Below are 23,688 nucleotides of genomic sequence, written 5' to 3'. Positions count from 1 at the left end.
GGGCGGGGTGTGGCCCTTTGGCCCCCCCGCCCTGGGCACGGAAAAATCCTGCCCATTGAAATGCCCGCGTTCCCTCCCCCCCCCCCCCCCCCCCCCCCCCCGCCAGCCATATCTGCATGGAAAGGAGCCATCCCGGACAATCCAATTGGCACGAAAGGTCAATGCCAAAACCACTATCGCCAATTAGGCATTTTGCGATGGTGCCTGCAGTGGTTTCTTGAATTCCCAAGTATGCCTTTGGGTCTCCCTATATGCATCTCTATACCTTTCCTTGGGAGTCAGTCCCATGAAACTCAGTGGGGCTTACTTCCGAGTAGAGCTGCAGAGGCCTCTTTGCTCCTTGCGTCAGTTGGCCAAGCCAACCGAAGTGGAAATTGTGCAGCTTGGGTCTTTGGTCAGTTGCGCTTGGGCTGGTGGAATAAAGGGAGCCAGAGAGCCCCTTCCCGTGTGACAGATGACGTTGGTGTGGTGTGCAACGTTTCCTTTTGAAGAAAGCTGTGATCGTGTGACTAAGCTGATCCTTTCACAAAGTGAATCATTATCCAAACAGCTCCCTGGCCACCTGCCAAAGAATGAGCCGTTCTCACAAGAGACCAGCCAGACGGAAGCCAGCAAAGGTTAACTTGACCTGGGCGTAAAGGTGGAGCATCCGGCCAAGGCTGGAGCCCCAAAACTTTCATCTGGAGCTCCAGTATCTGGAAGACCACCTGCCCCAGCACCCAGGGAGGATGAAATAAAGGAACAGGGGTCCCCAGGGACTCCGTTGCCACTGGTGGTTCTGGATGAGCTCGGTTCTGGCCCACAGGAGCCTTGTCTCCTGTGGCTCCCCCCTCCCCTTTCTCTTCCTGTTTCCTTCCCGAAATCAGCTGTGTTCCTCTCACCCATCCTGACATCCCTTTTTAGAGGCAGGTATTCTTAGCAGGCAGGGCATGTGCACAGACGTTAGCATTAGTCTGGGCAGCTGTGTGTGTCTCTTTGTCCTGGGGACCCAAGCGCTACAGCTGCTTGTGATGCTAATGGCCAGTGGCGTAATTTATTTTAGTAGCAGGGAAGCTGACGTCACCTGCCCCTCCTCCCAAGAAGCCCCCGTCCCCCCTGATCTTAGCAGCAATCCTCGCAGTACCTTGGGGTGGCGTGTGGGATTAATTTCCCCACCAAACAGATATTCTTCCTTGTCGGGCAAAGCATTTTGGGGTCCAGGGTTAGCACTGGACCAGAAACTGCAGAAACGCACTGGTGCATAACTCCGCAGGCAGCATTTTTATTAATCTGTACAAACATCACAAAGATTTTCTTTAGAAAAACATATTAACAGGTCTAACGCAACACTACAACCCGGCTGCAAGGAACACACACACATTTCTTCTGTCCAAGGCCAAAACAAGACATCCTGCCCGTCCATTCAAGGAGTGTGACTGGGAAACCTGGCTATCTCCTCTATCTGCCACTGGGGTGGGTGGACCGTTTGAGTCCCGTACTGAATGTTGCAAATACTGGAGGGACAACTTTGAAATATAAATCCGGATGCTCTGTGGAAGGTTCGTTGCAGTGGAGGCTGGGTGGCAGGCTCAGAATTAAGCGGAGCAAAATTAAGTTCGGTCAGTCTTAGCCTTGCTTCGCAAAACGGGGTGAGTGGATTGCCCAGTGGTGCTTGCTCAGGAATCAGTCGTGCTATTCATGGCTCGGGCCTCCTCTGGTGCCGCGATGAGCTCCCTCCCAGCAGGTGCCAGGTCAGAGGAGGCTGCCTCAAAGCGACTCTCGCTCTGCGGGGACTTGGAGACACACCGTGAAGAGCCAGGGATACCCCCTTGCAGCGAGTGCCCGCCGGTGGCGACAGGCATCACAATTATTTCGCAAGTACCTCCGGCTCCTTTCTTCCAGGCCGCAGTACTGTCAGCTGGCAAATTCTGTTCTTTCTGCTAAAGAGCATATCTCAAGAATGCATGCTTTAACTAGGTTTATGCCTGGTTTAACTGGGTTTATGATGGTTAACCAGGCCTGGTGGGAGTGCTCCACATGCTCTCGCAGCTAAGAAGGACCGCTGGCACTTGACAGTTGCCCTTGGCTGCTGCATCTGTGAGTTGTCCTGCCAAATTTCCCATAAGCCCCTTGATGGAACACTGGTTGGGGGCATGCTAGGAAATTTGAAGGGCAGCTTGCAGCAGCCCACCTGTGCTTGTGGGTCCACCGATGTGGGTCGGTGTCCATGGGCTTGGGCGGAGGGCAATTTGTCAACAGCACCCTCAAATCCAGAGCTGGGCCTCAGTTTGACTGTCATGGCACCTAGAAATAATGCTTGGTGAGAATCCTCTGATAGGCTGGAGGCAGGCACAGATCCATGGGAGTGCCAGTCGGTAGACACCCGAGCCGACAAAGCGGCAGGCATGGAAAGCTCAGCGCAGACCCAGTGAAATTAGTGGGACTTCTCCACCAATGGTGTGCGATAGATTTGGTGAACACCTTCCTGCTCTTTAATTTCCCCCACAGTCCAGTGGAGTTTGCTGTGCCCTCCTGCAGTGGGGAAGGAAAATGTTCAGATCCTCCAGGGATCTAAATAAAATAAATAGGCAAAGGAGACACAAAATAGCCAAGGAGTTGTGTTGCTCCTTTCACTATTCACAGGATGGGTAACAATATTGTGAGATGGGCACATCCGTATTCCATGTGGCAACCACAGTCACAATCTGGGGCATGATGCGAGTTTTATTCTAGTACAAAATTACACTGCATGGGAAATGTGCTATTCCTTGGGACTACTGTTTCAGCAGATGGCGCACCCACAACAGAGGCCTTGCCTAGCTAGCGTTGTGTTGCCCACTCTGCAGACTTTTCTTCATAAGGCTGTGAAGCCACCAAGCCTGCTTTGTTGAGGAACTGAGAGCACTGCACAAAAACCCTTCCTTTCCGGCTTTTCTGCTACATAACCTGTAGGTGGCGCTGTGGTATAGTGGACCAGTACAAATACACTGAAGGAAACTGCACTTTCTTTTGCCATTAGAAACAATACCCCGTTTTCTCTGCTGTAAAAGCAGCAAAAAACAAAACCCCAAACACCTCAAAACAACCCCTCCATCCATAACATTATTATTTAGACACAGAAGCGAAACTAGGCAGTCACAATATTGCCTTTAGAACATGTAAACCACGGTGAGTAGGAAATAAGGGGTCTCTGACACGTGCCTCATGTGGAAAAGCTCGAACTGAGTCACAAGCAGAGATCTGTGTGTTCACTGTCACGGTATGGCAGAGACTGGAGGGGTTCCAACAGCAGAGCAACCCATACTTAAGCGTTTGACTGTAGGGTGCCGCTGGAGCACAGCTTACCTGGGTATAGTAGTGAGGTATACCTTGTTACCTATAAAGAATCCAAAGTTTGTTTCTGGGTTAATGACCATGGTTTGTTCTCTCAGCTGGGTTCGGACAACACAACTGCCCCATTTCAACAACAACCCACAATTCAGCCACAACCCACCCTCAACTCATGCTTAACCCTTTAGTGAGGGTTATATAACGTTGTCCAAATCCAGATACTGAATCTCTTGTTTGTGCAGTTGTAGCCCTGCAACAGGTGAAGTTAACAGGTGAGGGTTCTCTTAAGTCTCTTACAGGAAGGACCAAGGCCCGTAAGGTCTCAGAGGGTGGGCCTAGGCAGCCTTTCCCAATGACAGCTCCTATCATTCGTACGTATGCTGTTGGGGATGGTGGAAATTATAGTCCAACAGACCTGGAAGGCACTGGGTTCGGGTGACTGACTTAGGGATGGAGATCTGGGCAGAAATTTCACAGGATCCTGTAAAGGGGGCAAGAGTTTGGGAGAGCAAGGAAATCACACCGGAACTAATGGAGACATGGAAGATCTGCTAGAGGGGGAGACTGGGTAACCCCTTCCCCATCCACTTTTAACAGACATGCCATGATGAGGCTTATCTACGGTACCGTGCATCGAGGGGACAATCGGCAAAAGGAGAAATGTGTGTCAAAAAGAAGTGCCATTCTGTGAAATGCACAAGCCCCGATGGAAGGCTGTTCACAATGAGGCAGCGCAATGGACGAAGGGTTGTGTAACAGTCTGGGAAACGTGGTGCACAAGGAGGAGATTCCGGCTGCATCACTTAAAACATCCCCCTGCGGTCTTGGAAAGAGGTTGTGCAGCGCCCATTTCAGGTTCTCAGCGCGCGAGTTGGGTCACAGCCTCCACACTGTGCTTTCTGCTGCCCAGAAAGGACCAGCGGACCAGACAGAGAGGAGGTCACCAACTCTCAGAGCAGGAGAAAGGATGAGGTGTGCGCAGGATCTTGGCTTCCTTTTGCTCTTTCCCTGCTTCCTCACTGAGAGACGGAGGGCACTCAGGCAGTAAGAGCAAAGACATAGCCAATTACAGTGGCTCCCGGGACGGGCAGTGAGCCCCTCAGCCCAAACACGAGGGCCTCGTGCGCGATTTAAGACGAGCTTGCGCGGAAGAACCGCTTGCTATGTGTGATGATTCTCGTGCAACATTCTTCTAGCAGGTTGGAAACAGCTCCTTGGTGTGGGGAAAGGACTTTCCACCACCAGAAGCGCACCTTCGGATCCAAACCCCTCCCTCCAGCAGAAGAAATCCAACGGATTTGGGGACTGCGGGGTGCATCTTCTGTAGCCACTGCCGGACCTTCCAGTTCCTTCAGCATTTTTCAGGATAGCAACTTGTCCATGATGGGGTTGGTAAAAGAGAAGTTGCTGAACATGTTTTGGTCCATGCTGTTGATGAGGGTTTTGTCTCCGAGAGACAGACGGGGTTTCTCATTCAGAAATTCCTTGTCAAAGTTGCTGCAGTCACCTGGGGATTTCTTTTGGGGGGAGAGAGAAAGCAGAGTAAGAAACACGTAGCTTTACCTCTAAGCCAGAGGGGTCCCGTGTGTGCCCCCCAGGGGGCTTCTGCGGCACATCCTCCCTCTGGCTGCTGCGCTGCTGTGGTTAATTTAACCAGGATCACATGCCCCAATTCTTGGCACAGCTGAGCGCCAAACAGCTGCTTGGGAGGGGAGCATGTGATCCTTTGGGAAAACCATGTGCTGGCTTCTTGCACACCTGGCTTCCCAGCCAAATGTTAGCCATCACTTCCTCAGAGGTGGATGATGGATTTTCAGAGCAGCACCCACAACAAGGAGGCTTGTAAGGACAGATTTCTTGAGCCAGCAGTGTGATGTGACGGCCAAGAGGGCGAATGCCACCCTTGGTAGCATAACCAGAAACATGGCTTCTAGACTGAGAAAAGTGTTACTGCCACTCTATATGACTCAGGTGTGCCCACAGCTGGAGTCTTGTGTTCAATTCTGGGCTCCTCATTATAAGAGGGATATAACAAGGTTGGAGTCAGTGCAGCAAAGGGCCACTAGGATGGTGGCTGGTTTGCAGGGAAGCCGTATGAGGAGAGACTGAGGGAACTGGGTCTTTTCAGCCTGGAGAGGAGGACACTCAGAGGAGACCTGTTGGTGACATATAGGTACGTGAGGGGGTGCCACGCAGAGGTGGGTCATGACCTTTTTTCCCTTGCAGTGGAGGGTAGGGCTTGTTCCAATGGAGCAAACCAAGATTCAGGGTGGATGCCAGGAAGTACTTCCTGATGGTTAGGACTCCCAGGGTATGGAATGGCCTTCCAGGGGAGGTGGTTGAAGTCCCATTGGTGAGGGTGGTCAAAGCACATGGTGGGCATGTCATGAGCGGAGCCTGCTGGAGCCAGGGGTCAGACTAGATGGCCCAGGAGGCTCCTTCTGACTCGTTCAGTTTCTGTGTTTCTCTTTCCACCCTGGGCCTCCCTCTCCACGAGAAAAGCGGAAATCTGTTAGTACTGGCCCTCAGAGTAGAGGCCAAATCACTGTTTTCTTTTGCAACATTTGCCACCTTGGGAACCCTGGGTATGCGATATAAATGTATTAATTAATAAAAGCAAAGCACACATTAATATTGCCCTTCCTTGTGTGGGTGGTCCCGAATGGATGGGATTTTGTTCAATTGTTTGAAGCGTTTTGTGATTTTAAGTTATTTGTAGCCTGGCTAAATATCGGGCGGCCCCACACGGCATATGGACAAGGAAGCTCAGCCTTCAGCGATGGGCCGTGTGGCATCTCCGGCCAGACCTTCTGCCCTTTCCTCTATTAGCTTTGCAGAGGAGTGAAGAATACGAAAAGGTAATGAGCAAATTTGGGGGGTGGTCTCACCACTTTGGGTTTGAAGGGAGGTTCCAGGGCTCTCTCCTCCAGGGCTTCCCAGTTGATTTCTTGGAAGAAGGCGTGCAGCCGGATGTTCCCTCTGGATCCCAGCCTCCTCTCGGGTTCTCGCACGAAAAGCTGGAATCAGACAGGTGGCCACGTGAGGCAGCATGCATGGTGCCAAGCAGCGCCCCCTGCTGGGTAAGTTATCTAATGCATCCCTCCCAACCTGCCGCCCTCTGGACAACATGGCCCTTGCTCAGGGCTGGAAGCTCCAAAGTTGGCGGGGTAGCGAATCTACTTTGGGCTTAGTCTGCACTCTGACAGAGCTACCTATCTGTGGTGTGGATCCCCAGCCCAAAATAGGCGCACTCTGAAACCCAGTGTGGATACCCTGTCCCAGGGATGTGGGGACCGGAGGCCACTGCTGGTATTGCAGTTCAAACCATCTGGAAGGCAACGGGCTGGGGAAAGTAGCGTTATGCTGCTGTCTAGGTCTTTAGGTCACGGTCTGAAGGCACGTGGGGCAGTAGAACAGGGACGTGGGACCTCAGGACGAGGGGTGTGTGGGGAATTCAATAGGGTGGTGAACGTCCAATGAATTTGTGCAGTTCTCCCTGGTGGATTCCAGCTTGTTAGCCTTGTGTTGGTGCCAGCTTGCCATGGTATGGGTGCAGCCGGCTCTTGGGCATCCATCTCCACCACATCACACGAGTTGCTCATTTCTCTTTAACCAGTCATGGCATTTCTGCCAGTAAGTGCCTGAAAACCATGATCTGTGCAGATCCAGCCAATTTGTGCAAATAGGCGACTTTTCTGAGATCAACCAAGACAATAAATGCTCTACCCAATTCATAAACCAAGACTCAGGAAAAAAAATAAGGAAACCTCGGACAACATTAAACCCATAATAACAATCTTAACCATTTCAGAAAACATGGACACCCTTCCCAGAGAGGCTCGCCTGGCACCAACATTATACTCTTTGGTGTCAGGCAAAGCCCTTTTCATTTTCCTTGATTTTAACTGGGGGTTTATTATATTAATGGTCGGATACCGTGGGGTTTGTTTTATTCTACTTATTTATGGTAAGCCGTCCCGAGATGTTCTGTAGGGGATGGGACAGAAAAGCTTTTAACAAAATAAATACATAAATAAATAAATGAGGCAGGGTTGGACCAGAGGGCAGTTCAGAAGAGTCAAGGCATTACTGGGGATTAGCCCCCCCCCCGCCCCCCCCGGAAAGCTTTGCCGCGGCAAAGCCAAACAGCACACGGAAGCCCTTTCCAGTCCCTCTCAGGGCTTCCAGCAGCATCGCAGAATTGTGTGGGCCTGGACGGCCAGCACCGCAGGTCTGATCCTGATCCTGCAGGCACTTGCACAAGGAGCCATCCCGCCTTTGCCCCGCCACCACCGGGGGGAGTGACCCTGAGACCCTCACCTTCACTAAGATGTCCCTTGCGTCCTTGTCCAGCCAGCGGGGGTAGAACGGGCTGTCCATGCGGATGGACTGAAAGAGCTCCTCCTCGTTCTGGCCGTGGAAGGGAGACTGGCCGATCAGCATCTCGTACAGGAGGACGCCAAAGGACCACCAGTCCACGGACGTGTTGTACTTTTGCCCCAGCAGAATCTGGAAAGGAAAGTGCAGGGGGACATGAAAGATGGAGGGGCCGAAACAAGGCACCTGCCTCTTTCTTTTGGGGTAGCCCCTTGGTCCTGGTAGCCCAGTATAGTTGTTTGCCACTGGAAGTGCTTCCCCGGATGGAATGCCTGCTTTAAAAGTAGCACGAACTCTCCGTACGGTTGGCAAAATAATCACAACCACTATTCCTTTACTTAATGGTTATTTATTTCAGTTTAAGCATTTTAAGATCTTGGTTTTATTGCTAGTTTTGTAGTGCCTTTTCTTTTTAAGAACTGCTTATTAGAAATAGGCACGACAGACACTTCTTAAATCAATTAATTGACAAAGGATACCAGAGGTTTTACTGGTGGAATTCATTACCGCATGCACAATTTTGTTTACACGTGGGAGGTTGGAGGCATCTGCTTTGGGGGTTCCCTTATTTGGCTCCCCAGGATCTGGGCTGCTTTCTTGCAGCTGTAAGTCTGACCTGGCCCTTGATTGTGCCAAGTTTTTGCATGGGCGCCTGCCCAGAATCAATGCACAAGCGGCAACCTTGTGCAGTGTGGTGTGGTGGTTAAGAGCGCAGGACTGGGACTCGGGCGATCCGGGTTCGAGTCCCCGCTCAGCCATGGAGCCAACTGGGTGACTTTGGGCCAGTCACAGACTCTCAGCCCAACCTACCTCACAGGGTTGTTGCTGTGGGGATAAGATGGAGGAGGAGAATGATGTAAGCTGCCTTGAGCCCTTTGTAGGAAAAGGCAGGATATAAATCAATCAATCAATCAATCAATCAATCAATAAACCTCCTTCTACGCATGTGACTTGTGACCTGTGGAAGAAGGTTGCCAGTTGTGCGATGGGTTTTCCACGAGTGTCCACAGACTCCCTCCTTGCTTGGCTCACTTCCTAAGCGAGGGCCAAGCACGAGAGCCAGATCCTGGGAAGAGCCCACACGCAAGTCCTCAGGCTGGGCATGATGAGAATGTGGTCCGGATACTTCAATTGGTGCAAAATAGAGCTGCCAGGCTGCTGACGGGGACGGGGCGTTGTGTTCACATGACTCCAGTCCTCTGTCAGCTTCACTGGCTCCCCATTGAAGTCCGGGCCCAATTCAAGGTGTTGGTGATGACCTATAAAGCCCTAAACGGCTTGGGTCCTGGTTACCTGAAGGAGCGCTTACGTCCATATATGCCCAGCTGCCCCTTCAGATCAGCAGGAGAGGCCCTCCTCCGGGAGCCCTCAGTGAAGGAAATTAGGAGGGTGGCTACTCGGAGGAGGGCTTTCTCAGCGGTGGCGCCTAAGTCATGGAATGCGCTCCCCAGAGAGGTCCGCCTGGCGCCGTCGTTATTTGTTTTTCGGCGCCAGGCGAAGACCTTTTTATTTAAGCAGTATTTTAAATGTTAATATTATTGAATTTTATTTGGCCAGGGCGGCTTGTTTTATAGTGTATGTTTTATATTATATATTTGTATTTTATTGTATATATTTTAAAATGTTATTTTAATTTTTTGTTGTAAGCCGCCCCGAGGCTTCGGCGAATGGGGCGGCATAAAAATGTTTTAATAATAATAATAATAATAATAATAATAATAATAATAATAATAATAATAATGCGCCATTCTCAGCTTCCTTTCTATAAGTTCCGTGCAGGGCAAGGAATGAGAGCCGGGCTTCAGGGCTACTGCAGCCTGCAAGCAGCCACACATGGCTTATTCAGCAATGGCTGTCTCAGACTTACAACTGTGGTAAGGGATTTGCAACTAGGATTGTGCAATGACATCTGGGTTTGGTGCCGCCATTCCCAGATAATACCAGACAGGACTCAATCTGAAACAAAGCTGCCAAAATGGTCGCAAGGACTGAGAGTGGCCCTGGAGGGTGGCAATATTGCACAAAGCCAATGAGTGCCAGTGAGTGAGGAACCGCAAGGGGGTAAGAGAAGCTTTCTGTGGAAGGACTCGTCGTGAGCTGTCCCATCAAGCCTACCTCAGGTGCAATATAGTCAGGAGTTCCACAGAAAGTGCTGGTCTTCGCCTCCCCGTACATGTTTTCTTTGCACATCCCAAAATCCGCGATCTTGATATGCCCTTCCTTGTCTAAGAGAACGTTGTCAAGCTTGAGGTCTCTGCAAGATAGGAGCAGGTGGATCTCCTTCGGAAACGTTCTTCTTTTCGGACACAACTTTTCAACACCAACCCTGCCGTTCCATGGTAGCCTTCCCTGGTTTGTTGCCATTCAGGTGTGCTGGACCAGAAGGCCCCCACTGGCTAAGGGACGATGGGAGGTTTACTCTAAGGCAACAGAAGCTAAGGAAGTTGGGGGCTTGGGCATTCATGGCTGGGAGACTTCCTGGGAATCCCAGGTACACTGTCATCATGGAAAAGCAGGATGCGAACCAGGTAAGTAACGAGGAGGCTGGCTTCCTGGCCTGGCTTCCCAGAGGGACTGGCAACTCTGCCGTCATGATTCTGCGCTGCCATGGCAGCTCTTTTCTGCAGCTTATGTACAGTTGATGTCGCAAGTGGATAAATCAGCATCGCAGTGTCTGTGTTATTGCATTCGTCTAGGTTATTGTCCAACTTTTCTTTGCTTTTGGGACCGATCTTATAATTCTCAGATCATTTAAGACTCCCCAGTCCTATGCACATTTGTTTGAAAAGAAGTTCCACAGACTGGATTACACACACCTCTTTCTGGTTCAGGATACAAGTCCTACCTGTAAACTATCCCTTTGGCATGAAGGAACTGCAAACCACAAATGATTTCAGCAGCGTAGAACCTGGAAAAAAATCCAGAGATATTTATTTTCCACGTGAAGAACATGACAGAGTCCTTCTGCATCAGAACATTGGTCTGGCCAGTCCAGCACCTCACCCTTCTGGAAGCCCAGACAGCTGGGAAGACTGTGTGTTCCCAAAATCCCAAACATCTGGAGGGCTGCAAATCATCCGAACCTGCTCCAGTGGGTATAACACACTGGAAGAATGTATTAATGTGCTAAAAGCTTTTTAAGCCTGTTCACTACTAGCATCTCAGGGCAGCTTACAAAAAGGAAGTAGAATAAAAGCTCCACAGACTGCTCATGCTTCATCCAAACCAAGAGGGCAAATGAAGACACAGGTTTGCAGGCGTTTTGTGCAAATATAATTTCAGCATTGGTGGGATCCAAATCAGAAAAGGTGGGGCCCAAGGCATGTTTTGACGTAGCTTTTCTTACTAGTGAGTAAGCATTTCGAGAGACATTTGAGCCTCCAAGAATGGGGGAAAGGCAAGCCAGGCGGCCACAAAAGGATCAGAGGTTGGAGGAAGAGGGCGTGTCTTTCTGGAGAACTACGGAGAGTCCTGGGAGCCCAGATCGGCCCAGTTTCTTCTGTGGACGTGAAGCTCAACACTCCTGATTTAGTCACGGAAGGTGTCAGCTGGGCCCCGGACACTGTTTCCAACCGCAGTGGCCAAGCCAGAGAACAACTGTGCTGCGGTTTGGAAAACGAATGCCTCTGAGGATGTGCAGAGTGTTTTCACCAATGAGCAATCCTGGCCCACCCCTGCTGCTAGATCTGAAAGAATCTTATGCAGGGCAGAGGGGCATGTCTGCAAAAAGGGCCGAATACCGCCAGGTCTCTTTTTTGGAAATGCAACTCAGAAATCACCCTGCGAGGCCACGAGTCCCAAAAGTCACCTTGGCTCGTACTTCCCTCGCCCAGCAAGAATGAATAATTTATTTCAAGTAGCTTCTCAATCCAAACAAGTTTCTAAAGTGGCTTCAATATTGATTTTTCCCAAATCGTCCCGGTGGCACAAAGATCTATTTTATTTGCTCCGCTCTTCTATTTGTTTGAATCGTGGCTTAATGGTTTTCCTTTTAATTCTGAGTTGATGTTTGCTTTTTGCGAGGGCTTGTTCCTCTTTTTAATTTTTAACAGGGACGCAATTCTGGTGAAGGGCTTTGGGCGGCAATTGGAGGGTTGGGGGGTGGCAGTCACCCTGAGAGTTATTTGGTGCTCCTGAAGCAGTTCAAGAAATGTTAATTCTAATATGTGACATTAATACTGATATTAATATGTAACATGATTACACGATAAGTGCCAGTGTGGTGTAGTGGCTAAACTGGGAGATCCAGGTTCTAGTCCTCATTAAGGCATGAAGCCCACTGGGTGGCTTTGGGCCAGACTGCCTTTAAGCCTAGCCTCCCTCGCAGGGTTGGAGTAGTGAGCATAAAATGATGAGAACCTTATAAGCTTCCTTCAGTTCCTTACAGGAAGAAGAAAAGCAGGATAATATAAAAATGATCATATTGAAATCATTATTGAATTAATATCCAATCAATGTTCAACAAGAATGTTGGGATTGTGGAATTAATATTAAATTGTGAACTGGCTCTGTATCTGAGAAACTCCTTATCTGTTGATGTCAGGCAGGCAGTGATGGGATTTCTAAATCGCCTACGGAAGGCTTTTTTATTTAATCAGGATTCCCTGTCCTACCAGCCAGTGTGAAATTTGCAATGTGCGAAAGGGAGTTCTGCTTGCAGTCCTGTGAATGCAGTGTTGGGTTCACACAGGGTCTGAGTGGGCTGCAGCCCAGGGCCTCATAATTTGGGAGGGGGTGTCTTGGCTTCCTGCCAATTCTTTAAAAAATTTCCATGAATTTTATTTCATTTATAATGCTGAAAATCAGGGGTGTACCTAGGTGAAATATCATTTTCTACACTAAAAATAATAAAAATAATCTATGGTCACTAACGTCACAAGTGTCTGATCTAAGCATTCTCTGCTTAGAAAATGATAAGCTGTAACTTACTGATTTTAGTGATATAATTGATAAGTTTGCATCCAAAAAAGCTTGAATGAAACAATTCTGACTTTGCATAAAGTGTAAAGTTACAACATAGCTATGATTCCCCTAGGAATGTTCTGTGTCAACATCTTCATTAATTCCATACTTCTGTAAACTTATTAAAGGTTATACATTTATAAGCAGTCAATGCTAAGATTTCAGCAATGTTCTCCTTTCACTGAGTAGATAAAGAAGGAACAAGGTTTTGCTTCTCATGATCAGATGCTATTACGTTTGGGTCTCCCAAGGTCTCCTAGTCCAGGACCTTCAGTTGCTTTAATCCGGGACTGCGTGAATGTGAGAATTGTCTGCACAGTTGGAGACCTGGATAAGGCAGGGCAGCGATGTAAGCAGAGAAGACCTCCCTTGCTCATCCGACACGGCAAGGTCCAAGCCGAGAGGAGCAAGGTCCGTGCCCTGGGAGCCCTTGGAGATGGGGCCAGGCATTCCTCCCGTGAAGCTGTTGTCCATTCAGATGAATGGATGCCTGGGCAGAGCTTCTGTGCCCGTGAGAGTGTGGGCAAAAAGGCCCTTCTTACCTTGCTCTGCCAATGTCAAACTTGTGGCAGATCTGGATATGGAACATGAGGTCTCCCCCATTGAGATATTCCATCACGAAAAAGAGGTTTTCCTAGTAAACAAGAAACAGATCTTTGCTGTATTGATTCATGGAAAATTCTGTAGGGCAGAAGAAACCAGAGGACTAGAAATCTAAAGCATCACCAGCTGCTTTCTTACTTCATGGATGGACAGTGCCACATGCTCAGAGTATTTACAGTATCCATTCCACAGATGGTCAACTGAGGTGACCTCCATCTTTCTTTTGACCTTCTTTCCAGCCTTCAGGTAAGCAGCCTTTCCATTTTCTTTTCAAGTGGCTTGGACTTGTTGCCAGCCATTCTTACATCCTCTCTTTTCTAAAGGACTGTTTTTTAGTGTGAACTTGTCCTTGAAAAATTTCTGGCTAGGGGGATTCAATGGAGCTCCTGGAAGGACGGCTGATGCCTGTGAACCACACTGAGCACCCAGAATTCTCTAATGCTAAGAAGGTATTGACTGAAACAGGAGATATGCATATTTCTGCTGAGCCAGGGCCTGGGTCAGGCAGCCGGATATGGGTCTGCCCTTGAAAATGGGCTCCAACTTTGGTTGGCATAAGCTATGGGTTCTTGAGCCACAGCTGGAGTTGGGCAGGACCATCTTCTCTGGCACCCATTCTGAGCCCCATTTAAACTGCTGATTTTGGTTTTTGTGGCTCTGCATGGTTTGGACTTTGCTGTTTAAGGACAGCCTCTTCCCATAGGCAACTAAATGAACCCTGAGGTTGCCATCGGAGGCTCTTCTCTGAATACCCCCCGTCAGCAGAAGTAGGTGGATAAAGCAGATGGAATGCAGAAACTGAAGGGCTCAGCAAAGTTTACCAAGAGTGAAAGCTATTTGTGTTTAGACAGGAAAAAACCCTAAAACTCTGGAGTATTGTGTCCAGTTCTGGGCAGCAAGATTTTAAAAAGATGCAGAAACATTAGAAAGGTTCAAAGGAGGGCTACAGAAATAATCCAGGGTTTGGAAACACTGCCCTGTGAGGAGAGACTGAGAGAACCGGGCACGTTCAGCCTTGAGAAGAGTAGATGGAGGGGGGACATGAGATCCCTCTGGAAGTACCCCAAAGGCTTCCTTCACAGAGAGGAAGGTCAAGATCTTGTCTTGCTGATGCCAGAGTGCAGGACATGGAAGAATCAAGTCAACCCAGATTCAGGCTGGACATCAGGAAAAGCTTCCTCGCTGTCAGAGCGATACGGCAGTGGGACCAGCTGCCTGGAGAGGTGCTGGGCTCTCCCACACTAGAGGCATTCAAGGCGAAACTGGACAGCCCTCTGAGTGGGATGGTGTAACGTGGTGTCCTGCAACAGCAGGGGGTTGGACCCGGTGGCCTTCTTGGCCCCTTCCAACTTTACTTTTCTATGAACTCTCAGGATCCCTTCAGCTAGCCATACTGGGAGCTGTAGGACCTCTTTCCTGTTTAAATACAAATAGGGTTGCACCCTGAGTGAGAAACAGATACCTAGGCTGATGCATAAGACAAGAGGAAAAAACAGGCCAGGTTTCTACAAGAATGAAACCACCACTACTGCAAAGCATACTGAATAGGTTAGTCATTTTATACACAGGAAACACTGGAGGAAAAGAAACTCCTTTGGCTCCATCTGGCTGTCAGGCAACATCCACTCCCTTGCCAGCCTTGTTTGCACCCAAGCTTCTCTCATGCACCCAGCGCTATTCATGGGCTCTGTACCTTGAGTGACCCTTGCTATTCCTATCAATTGCTTGGAAAACTTCAGGAACAAATGGTCTTCCCTTGCCTTTTCATTGGGGGTGAGCTGCTGTCATCACTATTTCAATACTCCACCATGTGAGGTCTGGCAGGAGTCATGACAGAAAGCACCTTCACACATCTTTTTAAGGGTCTTGGTGGAAAGATGGAAACCTTCCCTACATGCATGTGAGGGTCTCAGTCTGGATCCAGTCCTTCACCATTTAGCATGTAGCATGTACTTCCTCAAAATATTGGTTCTTCCCATCTAGAATCGTCAAGTTCCATTAAACTGGTCAAATTCCATGGCATGAATCCCAGTCTTGGAGTAAATAAACCAACACCCGAAAGCAAACACCCACCCTAGGTGAACGTGTGTGTGTTTGTGTGTGTGCATTTACCTTGGTTTGGAATGTGCAGAAGACGTGCGTGAGAAACGGGTGCTCCCAAGCCAGCGAAAGCACCCTCTTCTCCACCATAGTGCATTCGATGTCGTCATCCATCAGAACCACCTCTTTCTTTAGCACTTTCATGGCAAAAAACTGGTTGGTCGCCTTCAGCTCAGCAAGGAAGACCTGAGCAAAAATGATCATTGGAAAGTAGAGTAGTGTGAAAATGGCCATTCTTGGCAAGATTAGCAAAGCAACAAAATCGGGAGCAGGGGACAGAATTTCACATCCTAAGACTCTTAGATCGACAATTGCCTAACACAACCAATCCATGTGGGTTGGGTGTGCATTGAGAGTAGGCTGTTATTGAACCATGGGTTATCGGGTTGTCTGAACCCAACACACTAAGAAACCATGTTGAACAACCCACAGTTCCCAACCCAGCAAAAAGCCATGGGGTCTCTTCATGGGTTTTTTGTGGCTTGAAAAGCCATGGCTTGCTATCGGTGGTTGAAATCAAGGTTACCCTTGAAGAGTGGACAGCTGCCTTCTTATAGTCCATATTAACACAAACTTGGGTTGCTGTCAGCTGACAGGTGACACAGGATTCTCAAGCCCTGCATTATTTACATTCAATTTCACCTGGATCCTTTAAAATGCACCAATATAATTTGCCATGGTCTTCCTGTTTGCTACTTACCTTGCCAAAGCTTCCCTTCCCCAACATCTTGTGCAAGAGAAAATCGTCTATGGTTAATTTTGGTAGCTCTGATTGGAGCTCTTTCCTGGGTTCTAGTTCCACAAGAGATTTGGGAGGCATCACGTCTTCTGCTGGGGATTCCCAAGAAACTCCTTGTGGTTCTGTAATGGATCCCAGAGCATTCGTGTTAAAAGAGTCTCCGATCAAAAGTGAAGCAGACAAGGTTCAACTGCTTGGTATCATCCTATCGAAAATTGCAACCTGTAGATGATGTGGCTTGGCTTGCTTGCTTATGGTCTAGGTATGACATTCATCTCCTTTGTGGTGTGTATGTGTGTGAATTTTCAGCATTTGGCAAGTAAGTGTTAATAAGCCAGTTGTTGTTTTACCACCCAATAGCCAACTGGGCAATTTATGATGGCTCATAAAAACAACACAATACAATAAAATATCTTTTTTTTCCAAAGTGACATTTTTAATAGCTAAAACAATATATACTTTGAGTGCATCATGAGAAGACAAAATCCCTGGAGAAGACAATCATGTCAGGGAAAGTCACAGGCAGAAGAAGAAATGAGAAAATGAATATGAGATGGATGGACTCAATCAAGGGAAACTCAGCCTTGAATTCGCAAGAGCGGAGCAGGACTTCTGCTCTTCTGGAGGACTTCCATTCACAGGGTCACCAAAGTTGGAGATGACTTGATGGCTCACAGGAACAACAAGCCTGTTTTGGGTACTCTCATGATGCCATTAAACATCCTTGGATGTCTTTAAATGCCTCAGCACAGAGAGCTGTTTTCACTGGCACTGAAAGTTGCCACCTGGTGGGCTGCAGCGGGGAGATAGTTCCACACCGAGGGGGCCAGCACTGAGAAGGCCTTCCTCCTCGCTGCTGCCCTCCGAGCCTCCCTTGGTGTTGGCACCTGGTGGAAGGCCACAGAGGCTGACTGCAGCATCCAGACTGTGCGTGGGAGAGATGCACCGTCAATATCGGGGTCTCAAGCTCTTTAAGGCTCTATAGGCTAAAACCAGTACTTTGAATCAGGCTTGGAAGGATATAGGCAACCAATGAAAGCAGGCCAGAATTGGGCTTATGCTTCAGGCCTGCTGGTCCCGGGCGTTGGCCTGGCTGTCGCATTTTGCATGAGCGGCAGCTTTAGAACAGTCTTCAAGGGCTGCCCCCACACAGAGCGCGTTGCAGTGCTCCAACTCAGAATAGTACTGATGGAGTTGCTTCCATGGGGAAGACTGCTGCTCCAAGGAGAAAATGCCTTACCCTTTTTTCCTGCTGGAGGCGCCGGCACAGAAGGGGTGGACGAGGCGTCTTTGTCGGGCAAGATGATCTCGACCGGTCCTTCCCTTAAGATATGCTCTGAGTCACGCAGGCTTCGAGCCTGGATCACAGGGGAAAAGAAGGAAATTCAGCGGCACGTCACCGAAGAATGCCTGTGGCCTGTGGGTCCACACGGGTTTGATCCAAGGAGCCGCGGTTTCTCTAGAATGGCCTAACCTGCTACCTCAGCCATGGGAGTCTGAATTGGTGGCCATGGGGGACTCTTGCCATCTTGACACTGCTCCACCCATGAATCCCTTTCTTTACACGGAAACAGTCCCTCTAAATTCTCCCTGGAGCGTCCGATCTCTTGCAGCAACCACAAATTAATATATACACCTAGGTCCCCCTGTTGTTCGCCATAGGGGAGCCGCGGAATTGATATCGCTGACCCACCTGCTGCCTGCTCTCGATCAGAGCCAGTGCCTCGGCCATGAGCTTTTGGTTGACGCCACACAGGTTTGCCACTTTGGTCTGGCATTTGTGGTGGACGTTCATGGCGCAAGCTGCAAAGAAGAGATTTTGTCAGGTGGGGAGAACCTATGCCTTGACCCTGCTCGCTTCACCGCTTCATGCTATGGAGTTGCTCCAAGCGCTGCGTCTGTTTTCGGCATTGTCCAGTATAGAAATGGCTGGAACTCTGGAAAAACGGGGCCCGCATACTTAAATCAGCACATTAATGTGCCAGCGATTCCCTTGCAAGGATTTTTACAGGCAATACAGACCAAGCAAAGTGCACAGGGAAAATTAAGGAGCCGCGGAGCAGTTTGCAGCTTCTGAGTTAGGAAGGGCAATCATGGACCTTTCAGTTCTTTTCCCTCAGTCACTTTCAGTTCAGTTCAGCCAGATCCTGCATCAAGGTACGGATGTTCTTCCGAAAAGCCCGCGGCACTTTTGTGTGCAGGCCACGTGGCGCTGCGAGCCGCCCCCAAAGTGCTGAAGGGGCACTTGGGGCTGGCTGGCAGAGGCCTCTCTGTCTTGTGCTGCCAGAGCAGCATGGGGCGAGCTGCACCCTGCTCAGCCCCATCCCGAGTAATCGGAGCAGCGCATGGCTTGCCCAGCATCCGAGCAGGCCAAGCAGAGCAAGGCCTGGCTCTCCCTTTCCAACGCCACTCTCTGTGGTGCTGGGCAGGAGAAGCTGTGCCCGTCTCACCCGAAGTGCCGGCAACCCTTCCCGTGGCTTGTGAGTTGGTGCAAGAAACAGGCGACAGAAGGGGGAATTTTGATCCCCCCGGGATAGCCCATGGGATACTGTGGGGAGACGGATGGGGAGGCAGGGGGTGTGCTCATTTGCACATTAGGCACATGGGGTGCCAGGGGGCTTCTAAGCCAGACTGCGGTGCTTGGCTTAGTGTGAGCTGCAAAGACGCCCCTGGGGCTTCCGCGAATTAGTGGTGCACGTTTTGTGCATGCCTGCCCACAGCGTTTAGCGTTTTGTGCATCCTTGTCCTGAGGTTAGCATTTTGTGTAGCGGGTGGCCTAGACGGGGAACCACAGTGCTAAGGGCAGGAAAGTGGGTTGTCTTGGTTTCGATTCACTCCTTGATTTGGCTGGTGAGAATTTTTTTGGTGAATTTGAATAAACATTTGGAGCCATCCCTTAAGCTGTGTTTCTTCCATCATTTGATGGGAGCAAGTGGCGTGGGAGAGGCGGATACAGGAAGGGGAAGGGGAACTTTGATGTGTGGGTTATGGGTACCACTTTCCAAAATCAGAGAAGATGGGGAATTCTTGACACCTCATACTTGGGGCCGATCCAGATGGGGATTAAAGGTACATCGAAGACTCCAGCTTCTTTAAAAACAAGAAAGGCATAATCAGGACAGGAGGTACGTGATCCTTGGATTGCAGGGTGAGAGGAGACATTGTTCCCTTCCATTTCCTGCTGTGGACCTAAGGAAAATCCATCCTTTGGGGCCAGAGGTTCTTGTGTGTGTGAGCAAACCAGTGTGCATGTTTGTGTGGGGGATCCCCCACTGGTGCTAATGGGGAATTTCCTCCCGATGCAAATAGTGGCTTCAAAGGGGCAATTTGCTTAAAGTTTTCAGCAGCCTAAGAAAGGGTTAACTCCCGCTGTATGCCTACTGTGGGTCACATCCCTGTCTGCAGATAATATTTGCATTTTTTTTTCTGAAAGTGTCTACATTTAACTTTGCTTGCAGTTTTACCACCCAGCTTGACTCACCGTCACATTTCAGTCCTTGCCGGGCCAAGCCCCAGAGCAGTGTGCCACAGTGGTCGCAGAAAGTGGGGCTTTTGTAGTTGTAGACCTTAAACCGATGGGGCATGTCAATCTTAAACCTCTCCTTGTGAAACTGCAAGAAAGAGGAAAGGGGTCTGCCAAGTGCTGTGAGAACCAAAGATGCTCATATTTTGAAGCTGCTATTCACATCTTTGCTGCTCTGTCTCTGCTACCCAGACACCCTGATCAACACCCCATGCCTTCCCCTGGCTGACTGCCACCTCCAAGGGACGCCATCAGTCCATAAACAGTGGAAGGGTCTTCTCTGTGGTAGCCCCAGCTGTGGTCTGATCTCCCCACTGGGACCCGCCTGGAGCCCTGTGTGATGCTCAGCTGACTCAAAAGGATCAGCTCTGGTAATGCCTGTATTTTGGCTCCAGGTTTTTGCCCCTGGTTCCACCCCTCTCAGGAATGTGGTCCTGGAGGGCTTCTCTGAAATCCCATTGCACCAGCCCTGAACTCAACAAACAACAAACGCCGGTGATCCTTGAATCTGGGGATCACAGCTAAAAATCTAACTATCTGCTACCCCGTGAGTGAATCCACTTTGTGTGCCAGTCAGTGGGACGGGATGCAACTATTTTGCACAGATTTCATTACTTCAGATGAGGACGTGGTGAGGAAAAGGCTCTGAAATTCCCGAGAAATCAAGCTCACAGCCCTCTCGGACGGAGTCACCAGGTCTCATTCCAGTGCATACCATGGTTTCCCTACTGTTGACGGCCGATCCTGTACACTTAGCGATCACCTTGTCAATGCACTTCTTATGAATGGCAGCATTGCATTCTGGGAGGAAGAAATGCAAATAATTAGCATGTTTCAAAATGGCACAGGACGACTGCAGACGTGAACTGAACAGCACTGTGCAGCCTGAGAGGAACACGACCCTGCAAGTGGCGGGAGTGGGAAGGCCGCGCAGGGCCCAAGCGAATCCTTTTCTTGCCCCCAAAGTGGGCTCTGATTGCATGAATGCAGCGCAAGGGAAAACAATTTTATCTGGCCAGGGCGGCTTGTTTTATATTGTATGTTTTATATCATATATTTGTATTTTAATGTATGTATTTTAAAATGTTATTTTATTGTTGTAAGCCTCCCCGAGGCTTCGGCGAATGGGGCGGCATAAAAATGTTTTAATAAATAAATAAAATAAAATAAATTCACCTATATCATCCGGTCCCCTTTCTTCGCTCCGGGACCAAGCTCACGCAACTTTGCCCTTGGAGCTAAGCTATCCGAGCTTAGCCTTGAAACTCAGAGAGTTAATAGGGACTCCCTGATTCCGGGGGGTGGGACCTGAGAAGGTGAGGGCATGGCCTATTGGAGGAGAGAGTGACATTGGATGGGCCAGGGGCATGGCCTGTGACTCAGAGGTGGACCCTGCTGGATATGGAGGACGGAAGAAAGCAAAACCTCCCAAGCCCAGGAAAAAATATCTTACTCCCTTTGGTCTCTCACCCTGCCGTTTTACTGTTTCCTTAGAAACCCCGAGGAACAGGTAAAAACCTGAAAATGTCAGGTCAACCTGCAGGCCAGGAAACTGATCCTAGGGCCATCTCTGTGCAGAGAACTTAAACACCTGCAGTGTTTATTTTGTCTTTTAATCAAGGTTTTCATGAAACAGGCACAATCCAGCCGAAGATCTGGACTTTCGCTCCTAGTGATATCATTGAGAGAAGAGATAACTTGAGATAAATGAATGTCTGCTAAGATAATAACCAGGAGAGGGATTCTATTGCTTCTTCCCTGGTAGGATTTTTAAAAGTTTGATTCCAGCATTTTTTTGATTTCTGCAATGTTTAGTCTGCAATATCTATTATGGTAATAGAATTAGTGTAATATGATAAAGTCTCTTACGTTGGCACTGGTATCCTTGCTTGTTAAGGCCCCTGGAATAAAGAACAGAAGGGGAAATCTTAGTATAAAATAGCACCCAGCATGCACCAGAGAGCCGTTTTTAAGACAAGCCAAAAAAGTAGCTTGCTGCATTCAGGCCCATTGAATAAACACATTATTTAATGTACTTATTTCCAGGCACCCCTGTGTCACTGGGGGTCCTTTGCCACTGCTGATTCCATTTTGAGCTTCATAGGAGCTCTCCATGGTGGCAAACCAATTTTGCAGATGCAACTCAGCACCATGGACAGCAAATCCAAAGCTCAAAGGACAAACTGCATGGATGAGGGCTGTGGTAGAGAACAGTGGCTTGTTTACTGTGGTTTGCTATTTTGGCTTAATCCAGGCAACATGACAATCTGTACAACCACCACACAGGGTTCCACAGCAGCCCACCACACTCAAGCTTTCTGTGTGGTAATTGTGCATAATTGTGGGTATCTAAAGGAGCGCCTGCATCCATACTTGCCCTCCCGCCCCCTGAGATCGGCAGCAGAGGCCCTTCTCCGGGAACCCTCCATGAAAGATATTAGGAGGGTGAGCACCCGGAGGAGGGCCTTCTCTGTGGTGGCGCCCCACCTATGGAATGCACTCCCCAGAGAGGTCTGCCTGGTGCCGTTGTTATTTGTTTTTCAGTGCCAGGCCAAGACCTTTTTATTTAAACGTTATTTTAATTAATTGTTAATTTATTTATTGGTTTTATTTATTGCCTGGATGTATCCAATTTTTATATATTTTTGTATTGTTATTTATTTGTTGAAAGCCACCCCAAGGCTTATGTGAATGGGGCGGCATACAAGTTTCCCAAATAAATAAATAAACAAATAATGGCGAGGGACCTTTCTGGCTACTGTACTGTACCCAGGTGGCCGTTCAGGGGGCTGATGTAGGAGGAATCTCCGTTGGGGGTGGGAATCCACATTGCTTTCCCAGTTCAGCTCCCCAGATTCCAGCCCACCTCGTCTTTGCCGTAACCCCAATTTGCTCTGAGTGTTGTGTGGGCACCCGGCAGGAAGCAAGTCCACAAGGTCAGTTTGCATGTGTGTCGCCTGCACATGTCTTGTAAAGTGGAGCTGTTTCTGCACAGGTGGCTTGCAGGATTCATGCACTTTGCACAAGAATAATTCAGTGCAATAGTGACAGATTTGATTTTCCTGGGCTCCAAGATCACCGCAGATGGGGACTGCAGCCAAGAAATTAAAAGACGCTTGCTCCTGGGGAGGAAAGCTATGGCAAATCTAGACAGCATACTAAAAAGCAGAGACATCACCCTGCCAACAAAAGTGCGTATAGTCAGGGCTATGGTCTTCCCAGTTGCAATGTATGGCTGTGAAAGCTGGACCGAGGAAGGCTGAGCGCCGAAGGATTGAGGCCTTTGAATGGTGGTGCTGAGGAGACTCCTGCAAGTCCCCTGGACCGCAAAGCGATCAAACCGGTCAGTCCTAGAGGAGATCAACCCTGACGGCTCTTTAGAAGGCCAGATCCTGAAGATGAAGCTCAAATACTTTGGCCACCTAATGAGAAGGAGGGACTCCCTGGAGAAGAGCCTGATGCTGGGAACAATAGATGGCAAAAGAAGAAGGGGACGGCAGAGGATGAGGTGGCTGGATGGAGTCATGGAAGCAGTCAGCATGAGCTTAAGTGGACTCCGGGGGATGGTGGAGGACAGGAAGGCCTGGAGGAATGTTGTCCATGGGGTCATAATGAGCCAGGCACGACTTTGCGACTAACAACAACAACAACAACAACAACAACAACAACAGTAAAGTGCAAAGAAGGGCTGGCTAGCATTCCCAAGCATTTGTGGACTAATCTTGGCTTGGCTCCCTTCCTAAGCCAGGGCCGAAGATGGAAGAACGTCTGGCGAGTGCATACAAGCCGGATTCCAGGCAGACCTTTGCGGCCCTAGTTCAGAGTGCAGTCCAGTGACCCCATGCTTGACCCCGTGGGCCTTAAAGGCAGAAAACAAAACTTGGGTGAGAAAACAGAAGTTAGTGATGTCACACATGGACTAGGTTCAGACAGGAAGATAACCCACATACAGAATTTGAGCATGGGATGAGTGCGGGGTGAGGGTTTGTCTTTTATTGCTCACTGCTTTGGAATCTGACGCTAAATTTGCAATGATTATTATTACTATTATTTCATGGCATAAACATTTTATTGT

At 49.0% G+C, this 23,688-nt stretch overlaps 1 protein-coding gene across 2 annotated transcripts in view; it reads right to left on the bottom strand.

Annotated features, from left to right (window-relative positions):
- Window positions 1-1,237: 1,237 nt before the first annotated feature.
- The window catches only part of PRKCQ (protein kinase C theta), a 47,037-nt gene continuing 24,586 nt past the window's right edge, over window positions 1,238-23,688 (bottom strand). For both annotated transcript variants that reach the window (XM_044428423.1, XM_044428415.1), the window contains 13 exons: window positions 21,483-21,514; window positions 20,329-20,414; window positions 19,572-19,701; window positions 17,784-17,893; window positions 17,331-17,448; window positions 16,052-16,212; window positions 15,364-15,537; window positions 13,191-13,282; window positions 10,532-10,594; window positions 9,802-9,940; window positions 7,630-7,818; window positions 6,198-6,326; window positions 1,238-4,826 (listed from right to left, as the gene is read on the bottom strand). In XM_044428423.1, the coding sequence (XP_044284358.1) occupies window positions 4,671-4,826; window positions 6,198-6,326; window positions 7,630-7,818; window positions 9,802-9,940; window positions 10,532-10,594; window positions 13,191-13,282; window positions 15,364-15,537; window positions 16,052-16,212; window positions 17,331-17,448; window positions 17,784-17,893; window positions 19,572-19,701; window positions 20,329-20,414; window positions 21,483-21,514 (1,579 nt within the window). In that variant the 3' untranslated portion in view covers window positions 1,238-4,670. The remainder of the gene's footprint in view (window positions 4,827-6,197; window positions 6,327-7,629; window positions 7,819-9,801; window positions 9,941-10,531; window positions 10,595-13,190; window positions 13,283-15,363; window positions 15,538-16,051; window positions 16,213-17,330; window positions 17,449-17,783; window positions 17,894-19,571; window positions 19,702-20,328; window positions 20,415-21,482; window positions 21,515-23,688) is intronic.

Source organism: Varanus komodoensis, unplaced genomic scaffold, assembly GCF_004798865.1.
Source record: "Varanus komodoensis strain SLA01 unplaced genomic scaffold, ASM479886v1 scaffold1, whole genome shotgun sequence".
In the NCBI taxonomy this organism is placed as follows: domain Eukaryota; kingdom Metazoa; phylum Chordata; class Lepidosauria; order Squamata; family Varanidae; genus Varanus; species Varanus komodoensis.
The sequence above is the reverse complement of the archived record's forward strand: the minus strand, read 5'-3'. Positions and strand labels throughout refer to the sequence as shown.